Source organism: Penaeus monodon, chromosome 7 (genome assembly GCF_015228065.2).
Source record: "Penaeus monodon isolate SGIC_2016 chromosome 7, NSTDA_Pmon_1, whole genome shotgun sequence".
NCBI classification, from domain to species: Eukaryota; Metazoa; Arthropoda; class Malacostraca; order Decapoda; family Penaeidae; genus Penaeus; species Penaeus monodon.
The window spans coordinates 38253264-38275201 of record NC_051392.1 but is presented as its reverse complement, the minus strand read 5'-3'; the positions used below and the strand labels follow the sequence as shown (position 1 = coordinate 38275201).

At 43.4% G+C, this 21938-nt stretch overlaps 2 protein-coding genes across 2 annotated transcripts in view; one reads left to right on the top strand and one right to left on the bottom strand.

Annotated features, from left to right (window-relative positions):
- Nucleotides 1-12874, top strand: part of LOC119575282 (H/ACA ribonucleoprotein complex non-core subunit NAF1-like) — a 16137-nt gene extending 3263 nt beyond the window's left edge. Inside the window, exons 5-8 of the mRNA XM_037922819.1 lie at nt 9534-9694; nt 9892-10135; nt 10554-10671; nt 11280-12874. Of these exons, the coding sequence (XP_037778747.1) occupies nt 9534-9694; nt 9892-10135; nt 10554-10671; nt 11280-12146 (1390 nt within the window). The 3' untranslated portion in view covers nt 12147-12874. The remainder of the gene's footprint in view (nt 1-9533; nt 9695-9891; nt 10136-10553; nt 10672-11279) is intronic.
- The window catches only part of LOC119575281 (mucin-19-like), a 24904-nt gene continuing 15836 nt past the window's right edge, over nt 12871-21938 (bottom strand). The window contains exons 2-8 of the mRNA XM_037922818.1: nt 21009-21170; nt 20517-20638; nt 18968-19124; nt 18092-18220; nt 17509-17626; nt 14429-17175; nt 12871-14178 (exon numbers count right to left, since the gene is read on the bottom strand). Of these exons, the coding sequence (XP_037778746.1) occupies nt 14003-14178; nt 14429-17175; nt 17509-17626; nt 18092-18220; nt 18968-19124; nt 20517-20638; nt 21009-21170 (3611 nt within the window). The 3' untranslated portion in view covers nt 12871-14002. The remainder of the gene's footprint in view (nt 14179-14428; nt 17176-17508; nt 17627-18091; nt 18221-18967; nt 19125-20516; nt 20639-21008; nt 21171-21938) is intronic.

The window sequence follows — 21938 nt, the reverse complement described above, 5'->3', positions numbered from 1 at the left end:
ATAACAAACAACCATTTTAACCCCTTTTCGACGCCTTTTTCATTAAGGTCCCGTATCCTTCCTGCAACTCGCGCGGACCACTAACACTAAACCCCCCTTTCCCGCACAGCCATGAGGGTGTCTGCAGTACCACCGCCAGATGTCTTCCCGCGTCCGGTCTCTTAACTACGACGACAACTTTTCAGACAGTCTCAACTACGACATCTGTTTCGACAAGTTGGAAAGGTGGGAAACGTTAGGTTGCTTGTGCTAAACTAGCTATGTATTATTATTTGTGTTTGTGTGTTATTTGTTTTGTTGTGATCTTTGCCTGTCTAACGGTCTGCAAGTTGTAGGGTTTGTTTTGAAGCTCATTGTGACAAACCCTTTTTGGGTTTTCAAGTATGATTGTATTAGTTTTGGTACTATCGAGTATTTTTTTTTTTCTATTGTGACTTGAAAGAGCTTGGCAAGAAATATTAACACGAATAACAATTTTTTGGAAAAATTCCTTCGCAGATATATATTTAAGTGTGTGATGAGTCTAGCATTAAATGGTAATTTTTCCGATGTCTCTGCAGGGCGAAGAGCGCCGAGGACGCCTGCACGGGGAAAAGTCACAAACCTGGAGGTCACACAGGCCCCGGGGAAAACCTATCGCCAGTTGAGTCGCGCAAGGAGGAGCTCCAAATCGCGTGAGCTGACCGACCGAGCGCCGCCAGCTCAATCTACCACTGAGGGCCCAAAGGGGGACGTCAGCGATCCCTTCTCTGATGTCATCAGCCTGGTCTCTAAGACGGGGGAAGAGCTGCGCAGCGAAGCTGGCAAGAAGGGGGGCCCAGCAACGCCGAAATCAAGGACAAGAATTCTCTGCCGTTCCTCCTCGCGCAGCTGACAGCAGATGCTCAGGACACTACGACGCTCAAGGTCGAGTCCAGCGACCAGAGCCCAACGAGGGCCCAAAGGCCGACGAGGAGGCAGCGGCGGCCACACAGAGCGCCCCCGAGGTGCTCCCGATCCTCTACTCAGAGGGGAACGAGGGCGTCATCAGCCAGATCCAGCAGGTGGTTCAGCAGCTGCAGCAAGAGCAATTAGGGGTGGCGGCCATGACAGTGAACGGGGATGCCGACTCTGTGATCGTCTCTGCCCAGGAACCGAAGTCTCCCGCAAGGGCCCCCCAGGCGGAGGAAGGGGTAAGGCGACCCGAGAAGGAGCAAGCGGAAGCAGAGATACCAGCCTCGCTCGACAAAAATATCCAACCTCGCGAAAAATCTTGGACACGAAGGAATCGCGCCCACGACCAGCTCGCCCGAACCGGTGACGGACAACCTCGCCGTCGAAGGCTTCGTGTCCGAGACGGTTTTTGACGCCAGCGGCTCCCCGGTCAGGATTCCTCAGGATCGAGTTCAGGATGATCGCGCGGACCAGGAGTCCTCTGCCCCGGCAAATGGAATGCTCGGCTTCGGCGGGGATGCGAGCAGCGTGGACATGATGCTGGAGAGATGAAGGATCAGTTCCTCTCAGAGTACCTTGGGAGCGATAGCCCCGCGGAAGCAGGCGCAGATCAAGGCGCTGCTGATGCCCAGAAATCGAGCGCAGACATGAACAGGGCCAAGGAAACGCCACAGAGCGCTGGCCCCAAAAGACCTCGGGCAGCACCCAGGCCGAGATCAAAAGTGCTCGAACCCGGAGGCCGTGCAGCACCTGGGGGACCTCGTCCTCATCGATCGCTCTGGAGGCGACGTAGCCGAGGACGAGGCGACGCCAGGACAGAGGCTGTGGACGACCTTTCCACCTTGTCCAGCACGGAGCCCACGGCGGTTGCTGACGGACTGACAACAGCCTCGTCCTCATCAGCGCCTTCGACAACCACTGTCAAACCTACGACGTCAACTACCAAAACCACTACAGCACCTTCAACTACAACAACGCCTGCTACATCAGCCACAAACGCCTGCAACCACCACAACATCTACCACAACCCCTGCCCAAACCCCATCTACCACAACGCCTGCAACCACATCTACCACAACGCCTGAAACCACCACAAATCTACCACAACGCCTGAAAATACCACAACGTCTACCAAACCCCTGCAACTACCCCAAGTCTACCACAACCCCTGCAATACCACAAGTCTACCAAACCCCCTGCAATACCACAACGCACCACAACGCCAAAAATACCAAAGTCTACCACAACCCCTGCAACTCCCAAAAGTCTACCAAACCCCTGAAAATCCCAAAAGTCTCCCCACAACCCTAAACACCACTCTACCCAACCCCTGAACTACCACATCGTTACCCAACCCTGAACTACCAATCGTCTACCACAACGCCTGCAACTACCAAACGTCTACCACAACCCTGAAACTACCACAACGTCTCCCCACAACCCCTGCAACTACCACGACATAACCACAACGCTGCAACTACCAAACATCTCCCAAAACCCCCTGCAAACCAGACATCTACAACCCCGCAAACTACAACACCTGCACCCACAACCAGCCTACAATCCACATCATCTAAAACCCACGCTGCGACAACATCTACGACCACAACCACCACCACTACCCAACACCCCCCCTCTCCCACACCACCACCTCTCCCGCAAACCCCCCCCCTCTACCACAGCTCCCCGCAGACAGCCCCCACCCCAGCTGCGCCGGCCGCCCTCCGCGCCCCCGCGGAGGAGGGGGATGCGGGTCGAGTGGCCACCTCATGACGACGACCCGGCCCCCGAGCGAAGGCGTCCCCGGCCCCTGTCCCCCGGAGGTCGTCATCAGTTCGGCATCGGCTTGGGTTCAACAAACAAGGACAGCAGGACAAGGACAACACGGAAAAAAGGAAAAACACGGACAAGGACGAGAACGGCGCCTTAGGGGAACCGAGGGGAAGACGAGGCAGCTTGCGTCGGATGACGTCGTGACGTCGTCGAGGGGGTGATGCCCACGATGACGGTGCTGCTGCGGGTTCTGATGACGGTGAAAGGGGAGACGACCAGGTCATGTCAGTCTGGAGGTATCATGCCGGGGGCCGCAGGGAGGTCGCTGGGGAAGGGAAAGCACCGGCAGGAACGGAATGCTAGGAAACCCCTGGAGAACACCCTAAAAGACGCAGCTGCAATGGAGGATGAAATCGGTATGGAAACGGACAGCGTCGCTCCGTCGTTGAGGGCATCATCCCCGGGGAGGGGGAAACTGGCGCCGGGACCAGAACAGTGTCAGTCGGCAGATGTGGTGGGTATGTAGAAGTTATTTTGCCCACAGACGGCGAAAAACCCTGGGCGGGTACCTGAGGCCCTTTACGTGCCCCGGTAAAAGAAGCCATGAAGCAGCCACTGAACCCAAGCAAAGGGAAAAAAGGCCCCCGAAGGTGAAAGTCGACCGTTGCTGAGGAACCTGAAAGTAACAAACAGGAAACGAAACAGAGGAGGAAGTAATCGACCTGCTCCTGAGGAAGAATGGGAGGGGCCTTCCTTCAGGTGCGCGAGAAAAATCTCGGGAGGTCGGCTTCGAGGCGAAAACTATTCAAAGGGTGATAAAAAAGAGGATGGTAAGATACTTTTTTTTTTCCTGCTTTTAGAAAAAGGGTAGTAAAAAATTTCAATTGACACAGTAGCACTTATGATTAAACGACAGGTTATTTTAAATCTCCATTCATTTGCTTCCGAATTAAATCTTTTTCTCTCTTCGTTCCCCTCGGGGGATAGAATAAAGGTTATCTTTAAACAGACAAAAGTTTTTATGTTACCCAAATTTTTTTTCCCCCCGAACAAAGCTTCAGGGGGCGTCGAGAGGGGGCATTCGCACAATGGAAAAAAGCCTCGGCGACTCCCTTCTCCTTCGACTACGAGACTGACGCCCCCTGCCCAAGACAACGACGACCAAGCCCCCGGGTTTGCAAAAAGGTGACGCTGCTACGTACCTCCCCGGCGGTATCGGTAGGGGTCGAACAGGAGCAGACGACTGGCAGCAGGTTCTTCGGCAAGGGTGGACAATGCATCTTGGCCCGGATTTACTGACGGGGTTTAACAAACCCGTTTATTTCTATTTTTAAAAAGTTGTGAACGTGTTTTAGAAATTTTTGGAAATTGTAAAAGTGTACATAACTTTTTTTTTTGGCGAGTGGTGTTTGTTTGGTTTAAGAGCATTTTTACGGAGAATTCAATTAAAAATTAATACTATTGACCGTTAATTTATTGCATATAAAAATTTAGCTTTTTTAAAAAGAGTTCATGTGACAGATGTAGAAAAGTCTGGGATGAATAACCGATCTATTAACACTTTTAAATTTTAAGGTTCGTGGGGTTTTCATGAAATTAGATAAAAGATTTACGAAACGTGTCGATTACACCAAAAACACTGCGACTTATTATTCTATATACTTTCTTAGCATTTTTTCTGTCCGGTATCACATTTTTAAAGTGTAAACAACATATAGTGAGTGTTATAAAATTTTTTAAAAGAAATTCGATGAAAATCACAAAAACTCTTAACTGAGTAGTTTGCATAATGCTGTTTATTTTTAGTGTAATGTCTTTTTTTATTGCCTTTCCCTATTTTTTTATCAAAATCCTAATTTAAAATTTTCTTTTTATTTATAAACCAAACCCAATAAAAAAATTTTACTCAAATACTAACTGAATTTTGGCAAATTTTTGATTTTTTCAAAAACAATCCCAAAATTTTCTTTAAACTTAATTTGGGGGATATATATTTTGGTATAAATTAACTTGTATTTTATTTATTTCCATTTACGAAAGGATAGAAATTGGGGAAATTCTTAAAAAGGGGATTTTGTAAATATTTTTTTTTACATGTTGTTTTTTTTTAAAATTTTTTGTATTTTTCCTTCCTCTTATCAGGTGGAAAATTTTTTGTTTAAGGAATTTTTTGAAATTTGGGGGGCTTTTTTTATTTTCCCAGACAACTGATGCCATAATATAAATTTATTAATTGCCCAGAAATGAATTTTTTAAAATTAAATGGTTTGTCACAATCTTTAAAGTTTGTGAGGATTCTGAAAGACCCCAAGTTTGTTTAAAAAAAATTTTAAAAAAATTTTCCTTTTCTTTTTTTTTTTTAAACCTTTAATTTCGAGTTTTTACAAATATCAAAAAAAGATATAGTAAAACTGAAGTACCAAAATTTCTCGTTTTAAATTTTTTAAACAAAATATAACAAAAATGGTACAAGCAAGAAAATGGAGGTATCTTTCTTATCATTTTTTACTTAAAGGGGCAATACAAGGGAATAAATCTACAATAAAGCCCTTTTTTAAAAAACAATTTTTTTCCAAAATTTTAAATTTTGGGGAAAAAATTACTTAAAACCAGTTTTTAAAAAAAAATTTGGGGGGGAAATTTAAACCCAAAATTTAATTTTAAATTTTCATTTAAGATTTTCATTTTTAAAAATGATTTAAAATAAAAAAAAAGGGGTTATGATCCCAAAACAATGTAAAATTCTTAAAAACATCACTCCCAAATCCATCACTGTAAAAGTTTTTAAAACTTTTAAACTAATTTAAAAATTTAGATCATAAATTGCAGCCTAGGAACAATGTGTGGGGTCTAAAAACGGCAACCCAAACACAATATCAAAAATGAGGAGGGTTTTTGTTTTTGGGTTTTTTTGGATCCCTGCAAAGCGCAAAAATTAAAAACCCAAATACGGGAAAAAAAAATCTATGTCCATAGGTTCTTTATATAAATAGCAATAATATCCCATACTTTTTTTTTCTTTTTTTTTTGAACTTGGGGTTTTCCTTTTGCCGAATATTTTCCCCTAAAAATAAAAATTATCCCCCAAAAAATCAGTAAAAATTTAAACCCAACAAAGTTAAAACTTTTTCCAAGGAGGTTTGGCACTCGAGGAGGAGGAGGTTCTGGGGGGGGAGGTACCTGAGAGCTGCCCTAGGGCTTTGGGGGGGGAGGCAGCTGGGGCTATGTGGGGAGGGGGGGGAAAGGTTTTTGCCGTGGGTCCAGGGGGGGGGCCCCCAGCCACCCTCCCTCCCCTTTCTCCATTGGGGGGCCCCGAGGCTGGAGGGTGTTGAAGGGGGGGTTTTATGGGCCCTTGGGGGACCCATTTTTTGGAAGTGACCAAGGGGATTTGGAATCCTGAGGGCCAGTCACACCTGGGGGCGGTGGTGGTGGAGGAGGAAAAACGCCAACCCCCTAGGCCCATAAAATTGGGGGTGGTCCCCGGGAACGGGAAAATGTGGGGGCTGTGGCCAAGATGCTGCTGCAGGAGGTGAGGAAACCACCAGAGAACCCCTTTAAAGCACCCCTTTCCCCCGGCCCTGCATTCATGTCCATCTGAGTGTGGGTATTTGGACATACAAAAAAAGGCTCCACTGCATCCCGGGGGCCCATGCATGTTTTATGCCTGCCCATTCCCATGTCAGGGGGGTCCTGAAAAAGCCAGGGGGCCCTAGCTTTGGGGTCCGGGAGGCCCCAGGGGGAACTGGGGAGGGTCCTGGGGCCCAAAAACCTTTGGGTTGCATTGGGTGAGGATAGGGGAAGGGGTTTTGGGGGTCTCATGGGCATTCTCATATCACTAAAAGGGGTTAGGCCCAGGGCCCAAATTGCCCCTGCCTTCTCCACGACCCTGCCCCGGTTGGGCCCCAGGGACCCCCCCTTCCCATGCCATCTTTTGCAGCATTTTGCCCCCGAATTTTTTTCCCTTCTGTGACGGGAAAAATAAAACCTGTGCCTGATGAGTACTGTAAGCAAGCCCAAAAAGATATTACAAAAATATATGATATAAAATATTTAGGCAAATGAAAAGCCATCACAAGAGTAAAAAATTTAACCCCATTTGCAATACTGCCGGACAGGCAATGTCATCACCCATAAAAAACACAACAATTTAAATCAATCACACTCCCCTAAAGGAATGTTATTTAAAAATTTGGTAAAAATTTTAAACTAGGAAGTTTATGGCTTAAGCATTGGTCGGGCCAATCAAAAAGGGCCCAAAATACTTAAAATCAAATGTGAAGAATCCCAAAACCCCGGATTATAATTTTTTTATTGTGTGAATCATTCCCTTATTCCTACCCTCTTGTTTCAAAAAAGCAAGGCTGAAGCTTTTGGGCCCCCCGATTTTTGGGGAAACCCCACAAAGCTGCTTCTGGGTAATAGAAATTTGTTTTCCCCCCTTTTTTGACTGCACTTCCAAAAACTTATGAATAAAAAAAGAAAGGGGGGGAAAGGTAAGGCAAGGAAATTGGCTTTTCCTAAAGGTGATCTGAACCAAGTTTTTAAATTTTTCTGGATTCTTTTGGGCATTGAATTTTGGGTTTTGTTAAGTTTCTGTATTGTTTTTTTTCTTTTTTTTCCTTTAAAAAACGGGGTACTTCCCTTTGCTCTGTCGACCCTTTTCTCTAATAACCCTTGCTTCTTCTTCATCGTCGGGGAAAAACCAGTTTTCTGATGGCAAGGGTTTATTGTTCTTTCATCCCTGAAGCATCAATTCCCCTTCATTTAGGTGTGAAAAAATATTTGGAACCCTGGAAAATCTCGCGGGAAACTAAACAAAAACATCATTTTCAAAACAACTGACAAAGACAAAGGTGATAAAAGTTTTAAAAAAGGCAAGGAAGACATAAGGGAAAAAAAATCTAATTTTTTAAAAATATACTTATTACAGTAAAAAAACAAAAGTTTTCAAAGGGACTCAAAGGCATAAAATTTATCCAAGAAAATTTTTAAAAACCCTTTCATCAGCATCTTTATGAGTAATCACTGATAGAAAAATTAAAACCCCGTAATAACAACCAAAAAGGTAAAAGAATTACTAAAAGGGGCACTTATTAAAAACTAGGGAAAAAAAATAAAAAATGTAGTGTTTTTTAAAACATAACTGGGATGATGCCCCAAAGCCATGAGGGTCAAATAAAACAAAACCACACCTACCTCACAATCGTCCCCGACAACAAAGCGTATGGTTTAGTTGTGGAGAAAGTAGACATGAAAAGCCTTTTTTTAACCCTTTAATTCCTTGATTTTCTCGGAGGAGTTGAAGCCCCAAAAACATTTCGGGGGGTTCCCCCCACTGGTCCAAACCTCAAAAACCGGGCCCCCGGGCACGCGAAACCCTTCCCCGGAAAGCACGGAGTTTAAAGGGCTTTTGGGTGGGATATTGGGGGAAAACCCTGGACCACCCCTGAGGGGAAAACGGAGAAACAAAAAGATAAGCCCCAGCCAGACAAAATTTCAAAGGGAATTTGGGAAAAAAAAAAAAGAATGGGGAAAAGAAAAGAAAAAATTTAAAAGGGGTGGGGGAAAAAAAAAAAATAATCTCCGATGACAAGGGAAAAAAAAAGAGCTAAATAATAAACAAATTAAAGAAAAAAAAAAAAAGGCCCAAATTTTCCTTGCTGTTTTAACAATGCTAAAGACGGACCAATAGGGTGGCTTGGGTCTTCCGGGACCGATATATATAAATCCTCGATGGGTGGCAGGTCCTCCCAAAAAAGAGCTCCCCCTGGGGGCACAGAATTTCCCCCGTTTTTTGGGTTTTTCTGCTTCAAAAACTTTGGGGCTGAAAAACCCGAATAATAATTTATTAGAAAAAGGGCACTTTTTTTCTCTCTTTAGGCCCAAAAACCCCAATGTCCTTTGGGAAAAGAAAAATCCATATTTGGGCAAGGATTCAATTCCCGTACTACCCCTTCACCTGTTTACCCATACCTTATTATTATTAATGTAGTAATGCTATAAAAATTTTAATGAATACCAAAAATAATTACACATCAAAAATTTTAGCCCCCAAAAAAAAAAAAAAAAAAAATTTAAATTTATAATATATATAATATTATAATTTTTATATATATTATATAAAAAATAAAATATATTTTAAAAAATATATTAAAATATAAAAAAATAATATATAAAAATATATATATATATATAATTTTTATATATAAATATATAAAATTTTATATATATATATATATATATATATATAAACACAAATATCTCTATATATATCTATAAAAAATATTATATATATTTAAAAAATAAAAATATATAAAAAAATTTTATATAAAAATATTATATATAAAATATAAAATTAAAATATATATATATAAAAATATAAAATATATAATAAAAATATCTATATATATATTAAAAATATATATATAATAAATAAATATATAATATATATAATAAATAAAAATTTTATATATATAAAAATATAAAATTTTAATAAAAATTAAAATATATATTCCTATATATATATATATAAAAAATATTTTATATATAAAAATAATAAAATATTTTTTTTTTTTTTTTTTTTTTTTTTTTTTTTTTTTTTTTTTTTCTATTAATACTTTTGATGCTGTCATTATTATTGTATTCATTATAATTATTATATCATTACTACTATTAATAATAATCAAGGATATGGGTAAACAGGTGAATGGGTAGTACTGGTAATTGAATCCTTGACAAATATGGACTTTCTATTCCAAGGACATTGGGTTATTGCCTCAAGAGAGAAAAAAAGTGTCTTATCTAATAAATTATTATTCTGGTTTCAGACCCAAAGTTGTGAAGCAGAACAACCAAAAACGAGGTATTCTGTGCACCCAGGGGGAGCTCTTGTTGGAGGACCTGCCACCCATCGAGGATTTATATATATCGGTACCGGAAGAGCAAGCACATCCTATTGGTACCGTCTTTAGCATTGTTGAACAGCAAGGTAAATATGCCTTTGTTTTTTTCTTTAAGTTGATATTATTTAGCTCTGGTTTTTCCTTGTCATCTGAGATTACTTTTTTTTTTCCCCCACTCCTTTAATTTTCTGTCATTTCCCATTCTTGTTTTCTTTTTCCAATTCTTTGAAATACTTTGTCTAGTGCTGGTGGCTTATCTTTGTTTTCTCCGTCTTACCCTCAGTGGTGGTCCAGGGCTTTCCCAATATCCCACCCATAGACCTGGACTCCGTGCTCTTCCTGGAAAAGGGTCAGCGTGCCCTGGGACAGGTCTTTGACGTGTTTGGACCAGTGCAGGAACCGCTGTATGTGGTGCGCTTCAACTCCTCCGAGCACATCAAGGAATTCAAGGTTAACAAAGGCGATCATGTCTACTTTGCTCCAACAACTGAACATACAAGCTTTGTTGTCGTGGACGAGTTGATGAGGTAGGTGTGGATTGTGTCATCTTGATCATCATCGTCATTGGCATCATCCCAGTTATGATTTTAAAACTACTACAGTTTTACTATTTCTAGTGTTAGATATAGTGCGCTTTTAGTATTCTGTTATCATGTTGGTTTGTTATTACTGGTATTATTTTTCTATCAGTGATTACTCATGAAGATGCTGATGTAAGTTTTAATAATTTTCTTGGATGATTTTATGCCATTAGAGTACACTTGAGACTTTTGTTTGTTTACATGTATAAGTATATATTTTATAATTAGATTTTTCTTTCATATGTCTTCCTTGCCTTTTTATTAAACATTTTATCACCTTTGTCTTTGTCAGTTGCTCTGAAAATGATGTTTTGTTTAGATCCAGCGTAGAGTTCCATGTTCCATAATATCTTTTCACACCTAGAATGAAGGGAAGTGATGCTTCAGGGATGCAGAACAATGAACCTCTGCCATCAGAACACGTGGACTTCTCCGACGATGAAGAAGAAGCAAGGGTTATTAGAGAGAGTCGACAGAGCAAGGTAAGTACCCAGTTTTTAATGGAAAAAAAAGAGAGAAACAATACAGATCTTAACAAAGCAATATTCAATGCCCAAATGAATCCAGAAATTAAAATCTTGGTTCAGATCACCTTTAGGAAATGCCAATTTCCTTGCCTTACCTGCTTCTTACTTTTTCATTCATAAGTTGTGGAAGTGCAGTCAAAAGGGAGGAAAACAAATTGCATATTACCGCATGAAGCAGCTGTTGTGGGTTGCCTCAAGAATCTGGTGCAATAGCTTCAGCCTTGCTTTTTAGAGCAAGAGACTAGGAATAAGGGAACTGATTCACACAATAAATAATTATAATCGGTGGTATTTCTTCACAGTAGATTTTAAGTATTTTTGCCTTTGTGATTGGCTGACCAATGCTATAAGCCATATCTTCCTAGTTCATAATATTTGACCAATTTTCAAATAACATTCTTAGGTAGTGTGATTGATTTAAATTGTTGTGTCTTTTTATGCTGATGACATTGCCTGTCCGGCAGTATTGCAATGATGGGGTTATTGTGTACTCTTGATGATGGCTGTCATTTGCCTAGTATTCATATCAGTATATTATGTAATATCTTTTGTCTTGCTTACAGTACTCATCAGGCACAGGTGAGTTCCAGTCACAGAAGAAACGCATTCGTGGGCAAAATGCTGCAAAAGATGGCATGGAAGGAATGGGTCATGGGCCGAAGCCTGGTCAGGGTCGTGGAGAAGGCAGGAGCAATGGCCGTGGTCCTAACCCTTTCAGTGATATGAGAATGCCCATGAGACCCTCAAACCGCTTCTGCTATCCTCACCCAATGCAACCAAGGTTTGGTCCCCGAGGACCTCCCCAGTTCCCCATGAGGCCTCCCGGACCAATGCTAGGGCCCTCTGGCTTTGCAGGACCTCCTGACATGGGAATGGGCATGCATAACAACATGCATGGGCCTCCAGGTATGCCAGTGGAGCCTTTCTTGTATGATCCAAATACCCACACTCAGATGGACATGAATGCAGGGCCGGTGATGGATGCTGAGGGATTCTCTGGTGGATTACCTCCACCTCCTGCAGCAGCATCTTGGCCACAGCCACCACAGTTCCAGTTCGGGGGACCACCACAATTTGATGGTCCTAGGGGATCTGGCTGTTATCCTCCTCCACCACCACCGCCCCCAGGTGTGACTGGGCCCTCAGGATACCACATCCCTCCTGGTCACTTCCAAAACATGGGTCCCCCAAGGCCTATGAAACCTCCCCTTCAACACCCTCCAGCCTCAGGTGGCCCCACAATGGAGAATGGTGATGGGATGGGTGGCTGGGGCCCCCCTCCTGGAGCACCACGGCATCCTCCTCCCCCTCCCCACATAGCCAGCCAGCTGCCTCCCCCCCAGATGCCCTATGACAGCTCTCAGGTACCTCCCCCGCCCATGCATCCTCCTCCTCCTCGCAGTGCCAATCCTCCTTGGAAAAAGTTTTAACTTGTGTTGTTAATTTTTTACTGATTTTGTGATAAGCTTCTATATTAGGGGAAAATATATCGGCAACAGGAACCCTAAGTTCAAAAAAGAAGAAAAAAAGTATTATGTATATTATTGCTATGTATATAAAGATACCTATGGACATAGATTTATTTTTCAGTATTTGCTTTGAATTTGTGCTGCATTTGCAGTGATCAAAAAACCCAAATACAGACATCCTCATTTTAGATATTGTGTTGGATTGCAGTTTTCAGACCGAGCACATTGTTCACTAGGCTGCAATTTATGATCTCAGTTTTAAGTTAGTTAAACGTAAAAGACTTTTACAGTGATGGATGGCAGTGATGTCTTATAGAATCATACACTTGTTTTGGCATCATAACCAATTTCTTGTTATTAACTCATTTTCATATGAAATCTTAAAATGAATATTTAACATTATTCTGCTTGTAATTCCACCAAATTTTATTAAAAACTGTGTAAGTAATCTTCCAATATAAAATGTGGAAAATATTGTTTTTAAATAAGACTTTATTGTAGATCATTACATTGTATTGCCATTGAATGTAAAACTGATAAGAAACGATCACTCTCCATTTTCTATGCTTGTACCATTTTTGTTATATATGTTTAAAATAATACGAGATTATGGTACTTAGTTCACTATATCTTGTTGATATTTGTAAATACTCTGTAAGATTAAGGTGAAATAAAAAAAGAAAAAGGAAGTTTTTCATTTTTATTAAACAGAAGCTTGAGTCTTTCAGAATTCCTCACAAACTTTAAAGATTGTGACAAACCATAATTTAAAAACTGCATTACTGGTGCAATTAATATTTTATATTATGGCATCAGTTGTCTGAAAGTAAAAATGCCCAACTTTCAAAGAATTCCTGAAACAAATATTACCACATGATAAGAGGAAATATACAAAAGATTTTTAAAAAATCAACATGTAAAAAAAGATATTTACAAAATTCCCGTTTTCAAGAATCCCGAATTTCTATCCTTTCGTAAATGGAAATAAATGAGCATACAAGTTAATTTATACCAAATATATATCCACCAAATTTAAGTTTAAAGTAAATATTGGATTGTTTTAGAAAAAGAAATCAAACATTTGCCAATATTCAGTTAGTATTATGCAGTAATATTTTTCATTGGGTTTGGTTTATAAATAAGAGAAAATTTATAAATTAGGGATTTTGATAAATAAATAGGTAAAGGCAATAAATACTGTACATTACACTAAAACTAAACAGCAGTTATGCAAGCTACTCAAGTTAAGAGCTTTTTGTGATTTTACATCGAATTTCTTTTAAAGAATTTTATACACACTCACTATGAGTGTTGTTTACACTTTAAGAATGTGATACCGGACAGAAAAAATGCTTAAGAAAGTATATAGAATGAATAACGTCGCAGTGTTTTTGGTGTAATCGACACGTTTCGGTTAAATCTTCATCTAAATTTCATGTAAACCCGACGAACATTAAATTGAAACGTGTTAATAGATCGTGTTATTCATCCTAGACTTTTCTACATCTGTCACAGTGAACTCTTTTTAAAACTGCATAATTTTCAATATGCAATAAATTAACGAGTCAATAGTAGTTAATTTGTAATATGAATTCTCCGTAAAAATGCTCTTAAACTCAAACACAACACTCACTCGCCAAAAAAAAAAGTTATGTACACTTTTACACATTCCAACATTTCTCAAACACGTTCACAACTTTTTAAAAATAGAAATCAACAGGCTTGATTAACCGTCAGTAAATCCAGGCCAAGAGATGCATTGTCCACGTCCTTGCCGAAGAACCTGCTGCGCACGTCGTCTGCTCCTGTTGCGACCCCTACCGATACCAGCCGAGGAGGTACTGTAGCAGCGTCACCGTCTTGCGAACCGGGGGCTTGGTCGTCGTTGTCTTGGGCACGGGGCAGTCAGTCTCGTAGTCGAAGGAGAAGCGGAGTCGACGCGAGGCGTTTTCCATTGTGCGAATCGACACCCTCTCGACGTCCCTGAAGCGTTCTGTTCGGGGGAAGTCGTTAAGAAAATTGGTGTCGAGACTATGAAACTTTTGTGTCTGTTTCAAGATAATCCTTTACTTTCTATCCCACCGATGGGAAGCGAAGAGAGAAAAAGATGTTATATTCGGAAGCGAAATGACATGGAGATTTTGAAAATATACCTGTCGATTAAATCATGAAGTGCTACTGTGTCAATTGCAATGTTTACTTACCCTTTTATCTAATAAGCAGGAAAAAATAAAGTATCTTACCATCCTCTATGTTATCATCCTTGAATACGTTTTCGCCTCGAAGCCGACCTCCGCAGATGATATTCTCGCGCACCTGAAGGAAGGCCCCTCCGCATTCTTCCTCAGGAGTCAGGTCGATTACTTCCTCCTCTGCTTCTGTTTCCTGATTGTTACTTTCAGGTTCCTCAGCAACGGTCGACTTGTCACCTTCAGCGGTCGTTTCCTTGCTTGGTTCAGTGGCTGCTTCGATGGCTTCTGTAACCGGGGCATCGTCAAGGGCCTCAGGTACCACGTCCATTGGTGCTTTGTCGCCGTCTGTGGGCATAATAACTTCTACGATACCCACCACATCTGCCGACTGATCACTGTTCTGGTCACCGGCGCCAGTTTCACCCTCTCCGGGCATGATGACCTCAACGACGGAGGCGACGCTGTCCGTTTCCATACCGATTTCATCCTCCATTGCAGCTGCGTCTTTGAGGGTGTTCTCCACGGCGTTATCCTCAGCAGTTGCCGTTCCTGCCGAGTCGCTTCCCTCCTCAGCGACACTCCCTGCGGCCCCTGGCATGATAACCTCCACGACTGACATGACCTGGTCGTCTCCCATTGCACCGTCATCAGAACCCGCAGCAGCACCGTCATCCGTGGGCATCACCACCTCGACGACGCTCACGACGTCATCCGACGCAAGACTGCCTACGTCTTCCACTCGAGTTCCCATAGAGGCGCCGTTCTCGTCCTTGTCCGTGTTGTCCTTGTCCGTGTTGTCCTTGTCCGTGCTGTCCTTGTTGTTAGAACCGAAGCCGATGCCGGAACTGATGACGACCTCCGGGGGGACGAGGGGCGCGGCGACGCCTTCGCTCGGAGCCGGGTCGTCGTCACTGAGGATGAGCCACTCGACCTGCGATCCGCCCTCCTCCTGCGGGGTCGCGGAGGTCGGCCTGGGCGCAGCTGGGGTGGCGGCTGTCTGCGGAGTAGCTGTGGTAGAGGTGGGGGTGGTTGCGGTAGAGGTGGTGGTGGTCGTGGTAGAGGTGGGGGTGGTTGTGGTAGTGGTGGTGGTTGTGGTCGTAGATGTTGTCGCAGGCGTGGTTGTAGATGATGTGGTAGTTGTAGGCGTGGTTGTGGCTGCAGGTGTTGTAGTTGCTGGAGTTGTAGACGTTGTGGTAGTTGCAGGCGTTGTGGTAGACGTTGTGGTAGTTGCAGGGGTTGTGGTAGACGTTGTGGTAGTTGCAGGGGTTGTGGTAGACGTTGTGGTAGTTGCAGGCGTTGTGGTAGATGTTGTGGTAGTTGCAGGCGTTGTGGTAGACGTGGTAGTTGCAGGCGTTGTGGTAGATGTTGTGGTGGTTGCAGGGGTTGTGGTAGATGTGGTGGTTGCAGGGGTTGTGGTAGATGTTGTGGTGGTTGCAGGCGTTGTGGCTGATGTAGCAGGCGTTGTTGTAGTTGAAGGTGCTGTAGCTGGTGTGGTAGTTGACGTCGTAGGTTTGACAGTGGTTGTCGAAGGCGCTGATGAGGACGAGGCTGTTGTCAGTCCGTCAGCAACCGCCGTGGGCTCCGTGCTGGACAAGGTGGAAAGGTCGTCCACAGCCTCTGTCCTGGCCGTCGCCTCGTCCTCGGCTACGTCGCCTCCAGAGCGATCGATGAGGACGAGGTCCCCCAGGTGCTGCACGGCCTCCGGGTCGAGCACTGTGATCTCGGCCTGGGTGCTGCCCGAGGTCTTGGCGCCAGCGCTCTGTGGCGTTTCCTTGGCCCTGTTCATGTCTGCGCTCGATTTCTGGGCATCAGCAGCGCCTTGATCTGCGCCTGCTTCCGCGGGGCTATCGCTCCCAAGGTACTCTGAGAGGAACTGATCCTTCATCATCTCCAGCATCATGTCCACGCTGCTCGCATCCCCGCCGAAGCCGAGCATTCCATTTGCCGGAGCAGAGGACTCCTGGTCCGCGCGATCATCCTGAACTCGATCCTGAGGAATCCTGACCGGGGAGCCGCTAGGCGTCAGAACCGTCTCGGACACGAAGCCTTCGACGGCGAGGTTGTCCGTCACCGGTTCGGGCGAGCTGGTCGTGGGCGCGATTCCATTCGTGTCCAAGAGGTTTCCGACGAGGTTGGATATGTTGTCGAGCGAGGCTGGTATCTCTGCTTCCGCTTGCTCCTTCTCGGGTCGCCTTACGCCTTCCTCCGCCTGTGGGGCCCTTGCGGGAGACTTCGGTTCCTCGGCAGAGACGATCACAGAGTCGGCATCCCCGTTCACTGTCATGGCCGCCACCCCTAATTGCTCTTGCTGCAGCTGCTGAACCACCTGCTGGATCTGGCTGATGACGCCCTCGTTCCCCTCTGAGTAGAGGATCGGGAGCACCTCGGGCGCGCTCTGCGTGGCCGCCGCTGCCTCCTCGTCGGCCTTGGCCGTCGTTGGGCTCTGGTCGCTGGACTCGACCTTGAGCGTCGTAGTGTCCTGAGCATCTGCTGTCAGCTGCGCGAGGAGGAACGGCAGAGAATTCTTGTCCTTGATTTCGGCGTTGTTGCCCCCGTTCTTGCCAGCTTCGCTGCGCAGCTCTTCCACCGTCTTAGAGACCAGGCTGATGACATCAGAGAAGGCATCGCTGACGTCCCCTTGGCCATCAGTGGTAGATTGAGCTGGCGGCGCTCGGTCGGTCAGCTCACGCGATTTGGAGCTCCTCCTTGCGCGACTCAACTGGCGATAGGTTCCCGAGGGCTGTGTGACCTCCAGGTTTGTGACTTTCCTCGTGCAGGCGTCCTCGGCGCTCTTCGCCCTGCAGAGACATCGGAAAAGTTACCATTTAATGCTAGACTCATCACACACTTAAGTATATATCTGCGAAGGAATGTTCCAAAAAATTGTTATTCGTGTTAATATTTCTTGCCAAGCTCTTTCAAGTCACAATAGAAAAAAACAATACTCGATAGTACCAAAACTAATACAATCATACTTGAACCCAAGAAGATTTGTCACAATGAGCTTCAGAAACATAACCCTACAACTTGCGAGACCGTTAGACAGGCAAAGATCACAACAAAACAAATAACACACAAACACAAATAATAATACATAGCTAGTTTAGCACAAGCAACCTAACGTTTCCGACCTTTCCAACTTGTCGAAACAGATGTCGTAGTTGAGACTGTCTGAAAAGTTGTCGTCGTAGTTAAGAGACCGGACGCGGGAAGACATCTGGCGGTGGTACTGCAGACAACCCTCAGGTGCTGTGCGGGAAAGGAGGGTTTAGTGTTAGTGGTCCGCGCGAGTTGCATGGAAGGATACGGGACCTTAATGAAAATGGCGTCGAACAGGGGTTAAAATGGTTGTTGTAGTTATAGTGGTGATTGTTGATTTATTTGTTTTCCTGTCATTCTTCACGGTTGATCCACTGGACAGATATTGTTTACAACCCCCTTTCCTTTCGTTATGTCACCGTTTTACTTCCTTCTCCCCTCGCTGTACTGTACTTTCTCTCTCTTTATCACTCCCTTACTCTCTTACTTTCTCATTCCCTCACGCACTCCTTCCCTCTTTCCTTCCCTCCTTCCCTCACTCACTCCCCCATTCCCTCTTTCCCTCCCTCCCTCCCCTCTCATACTCCCTCCTCCTCTCTTTCCCTCCCTCCCTCCTTCATTCCCTCTTTTCCTCCCTCCCTCTTCCCCGTAGCCTAAACCAAACGTCCCCCTTACCTGTATTACCATCGTCGACCTGCGTAACCAAAATGCGCCACTCTCTATCCGGGCTATTCCTGCCCAGCGTCTGTTGCAACCTCACGTGCACCTTCACCTCGCTCTCCTCCTCGCCGACGTCCACGTACACTAGGGGAGAGTTCCGTGAGAGTTACTTAGATGCTTGTGCGTGGCCATGGCTTTACAAGGGGGGTGTTTGTGAGTCCATTTAAGAGGGGGGGGGAGGATCAATGTTGGGAATTGCATTGTTGATGCAGGTATGGGTATTATCGAATATATTATTACAAATGGTAGCAATGGCAGTAATAATGGTAGTAATAATAGCAGTAGTAAAATTAGAATTAACAGTAAAAAATAGCAGTAACTGTTTTATGATTAGTAGTAGTAATAGTTACAGTGGGTGTAATTGTATCATTATTAGTAGTATTAGTAATAGTAAGAGTGGCAATAGTAATAACGGTTGTAATAGTAGCAACAATACTATTAATATCAATAGTAATTGTAATATTAAATCAGTAGCGAGAGGAGAGGAGAGGAGAGGAGAGGAGAGGAGAGGAGAGGAGAGGAGAGGAGAGGAGAGAAGAGAAGAGAAGAGAAGAGAAGAGAAGAGAAGAGAAGAGAAGAGAAGAGAAGAGAAGAGAAGAGAAGAGAAGAGAAGAGAAGAGAAGAGAAGAGAAGAGAAGAGAAAAGAAGAGAAAAGAAGAGAAAAAGAAAAAAAAGAAAAAGAAAAAAGAAAAAAGAAAAAAAGAAAAGAAAAAGAAAAAAGAAGAAAAGAGAGAACGAAATATAACCCAACAACAATATTAAAAAAAACATCAACATAACAACCCACCACCTTACACTAATCCTAATAATAATAATAAAACGACCACCAACCATGCTGCCCCGTGTTGTCTCCGCAGAGGGACGGCACGACCTCGACCTCGCTACGCCCCTTGGCACTCCTGCGCACCATCAGGGAGTCACTCAGGCAGCGGCCGAGTCTCGGGCTTTCCAGCTGCAGCGCCTCGAAGTCCAGGCGCACTTGCTTCACCTGGAGGGGGGGGGGGGTGGGGGGTGAGAGGGGGAGAAAGGGGAGGATGTTGAAGTTTGATGTTGGGGTTCGAAGTTCGGTTTGAAATTGGGTTTGATGATTGGTGGTGATTGGTGGTGATGATGAGGAGGAGGTGGGGGAGCAAGAGAAAGAGGAGGAGGAGGAGGAGGAGGAGGAGGAGGAGGAGGAGGAGGAGGAGGAGGAGGAGGAGGAGGAGGAGGAGGAGGAGGAGGAGGAGGAGGAGGAGGAGGAGGAGAAGAAGAAGAGGAGGAGGAGAAAGAGGAGGAGGGGAGAAGAGAGGAGGAGGAGAGAAGAGGAGAGGAGGAGGAGGAGAAAGAGGAGGAGGAGGAGGGAGAAGGAGGAGAGGAGAAGGAGAGAGGAGGAGAAGGAGGAGGAGGGAGAGGAGGAGGTGGAGGAGGAGGGTGGGGAGGAGGAGGAAGAAGAGGAGGAGGAGGAGAGGAGGAGAGGAGGAGAGGAGGAGGAAGGAGAAGGAGAGGAGGAAGAAGAGAGGAGGATGAGAGGGAGGGAGGAGGAGGAGGAGGGAGGAGGAGGAGGAGGGGAGGAGAAGAGGAGAGGAGAAGAGGAGGAGGAGGAGAAGGAGGAGGAGGAGGAGGAGGAGGAGGAAGAGGAGGAGAAGCAGAAGGGGGTGAGGGAGTAGGAAGAACAGGAGCAGGATGAGGATGAGGAGCAAGAGGAGGAGGAGGAGGGGGTGAGGGAAGTGAGATCATGGATTGATGGATGGATGGGTAGGTGTATTTTCCTTTTTTTAATTTTATTTATTTATTTATCCATCTCTCGGCTTATCTACCTATCGTATATCTACCTGCCTATCTAATTATCTTCTGACTACCTATCTATCTACCTATCCATGTACCAATCTGTTCTCATGTCTCTTTATCGTCAGCCTATCTATTTACAATCTGACTATTTCCCTGCCTATCAACTTATCATCTATCCAGCCATCCTTCTATCTACCCATCTATCAAAAAGGGGTCAATAATCAAACAGATATACGAAAAAAAACACCCTTTTTTCGCGAACTTCTGGATCGTGATGACACAGTTTCCCGAATCTCGAGACTTTTTGGGAAAATCTTTGCTGACGAACCAAATCCTGTTTCGAGCGACTATCTACCTGTCTATCTACTTGTCATCTGCCCATCAGTCTATCCAGCTATCAAAAAAGGGCAGTAATTAAGCAGGTACACGAAAATTTGCACCCTTTTCGCGAGCGTCTTGATTGTGATGACACAGTCTCCTGGATCTCGAGACTTTTTGAAAAAGTCTTTGTTGACGAACCAAGTCCTGTTTCGAGCGATTATCATCCATTCACCTATCTATCCATCTAGCAAAAAGGGGCCATAATCAAACAGATATACGAAAAAAAACTCACCCTTTTCGCGAACTTCTTGATCGTGATAACACAATCTCCTGGATCGCGAGACTTTTTGGGAAAATCTTTGTTGACGAACCAAGTCCTGTTTCGAGCGACTATCCCGCCACACACCGCCGGCACTGCAAGGAGAGTCGATAATCTTAGGTTTTATCAGGGCGAACTGACGCTTATTGCTCCGAAACGGACGTCAGGCCCGGAAAAAAAGGGCCTGTTCTTCGAGTATTAAGATTTTGATAATTATTATTTTTACAAGTATATTCTTTATCGTTTATTAATAGTGGCTGAGACTTGATTAAAAAAAATATTTACAACAAAACATGTAAAGAAACAATCTCCAACCTTCCTTAGCCACCATGAAAGAATACACACCGTAATAAAATAAATAAAAACAACAATAAAAATTAATTAAAACAAAAAACTAAAAAAACAACCCGAATGAACACACAAAAAACAAAATAAAAACAAACAGAACCGAAGATTTATACCCACCGACGCAGCACACGCCGCCAGTACTGCACTTGCCCGAAGCCACGCCCCCGGCATCGCTACACGCCTGCTGGTTGTAACAAGTGCCGATGTTTAGCAAGTTGTTACTCGCGATGCACTCGACCGGTTCCACGCGTGCCGGAGGAGGGAACAAGGAGAAGCCAACTGTGGAATAAATGAGAGTCATTTTAAATGTTGATGACGACGATGATATTGATGGTAATGGTGATGATAATAATGATGGTGGTTGTGATAGTAATAATGGTGGTTATAATTAGGATGATGGTAATAATGATAATAATGATGATGATGGTAGTAATAATAATGATGGTAGTAATAATAATGATGGTAGTGATAATAATGGTGATGGTAATAATAATAATAATGATGATGGTAATGATAATAATGATGATGATAGTAATAATAATAATGATGGTAGTAATAATAATTCTGATAAGGATAATAATGATAATAATGAAAACGATGATAATAATAGCAATAAGAACAATAATATTGATAACAATAATATCAACAATAAAGATAGATCATAATAATGATAAGTGATAATAAAAATAATGATAATAACAATATCAATAATAATAATAATAATAATAATAATAATAGTAATAATAACTTATCATTTTTCCCTAATAACAGCAATAACAATAAAAATGATAATAATAATGATGATGATGATGATAATAATAGTAATGATTATTATAATAATAATAATAATAACAATAATAATAGTAGCATACCAGTAATAATGATAAAAATATGTATCTTTTTGTAACGTATGAGTGCAGCATTTGATGAAAAGTAAAATACAAGCTTTGGAAATTACAGACAATTTAAGCTGCTGCCAGTCAAAGTGCAAACCATTTTTTTGATGATACACGCAAAGAAAACCAGAAGACAGGTGATGATAATTTG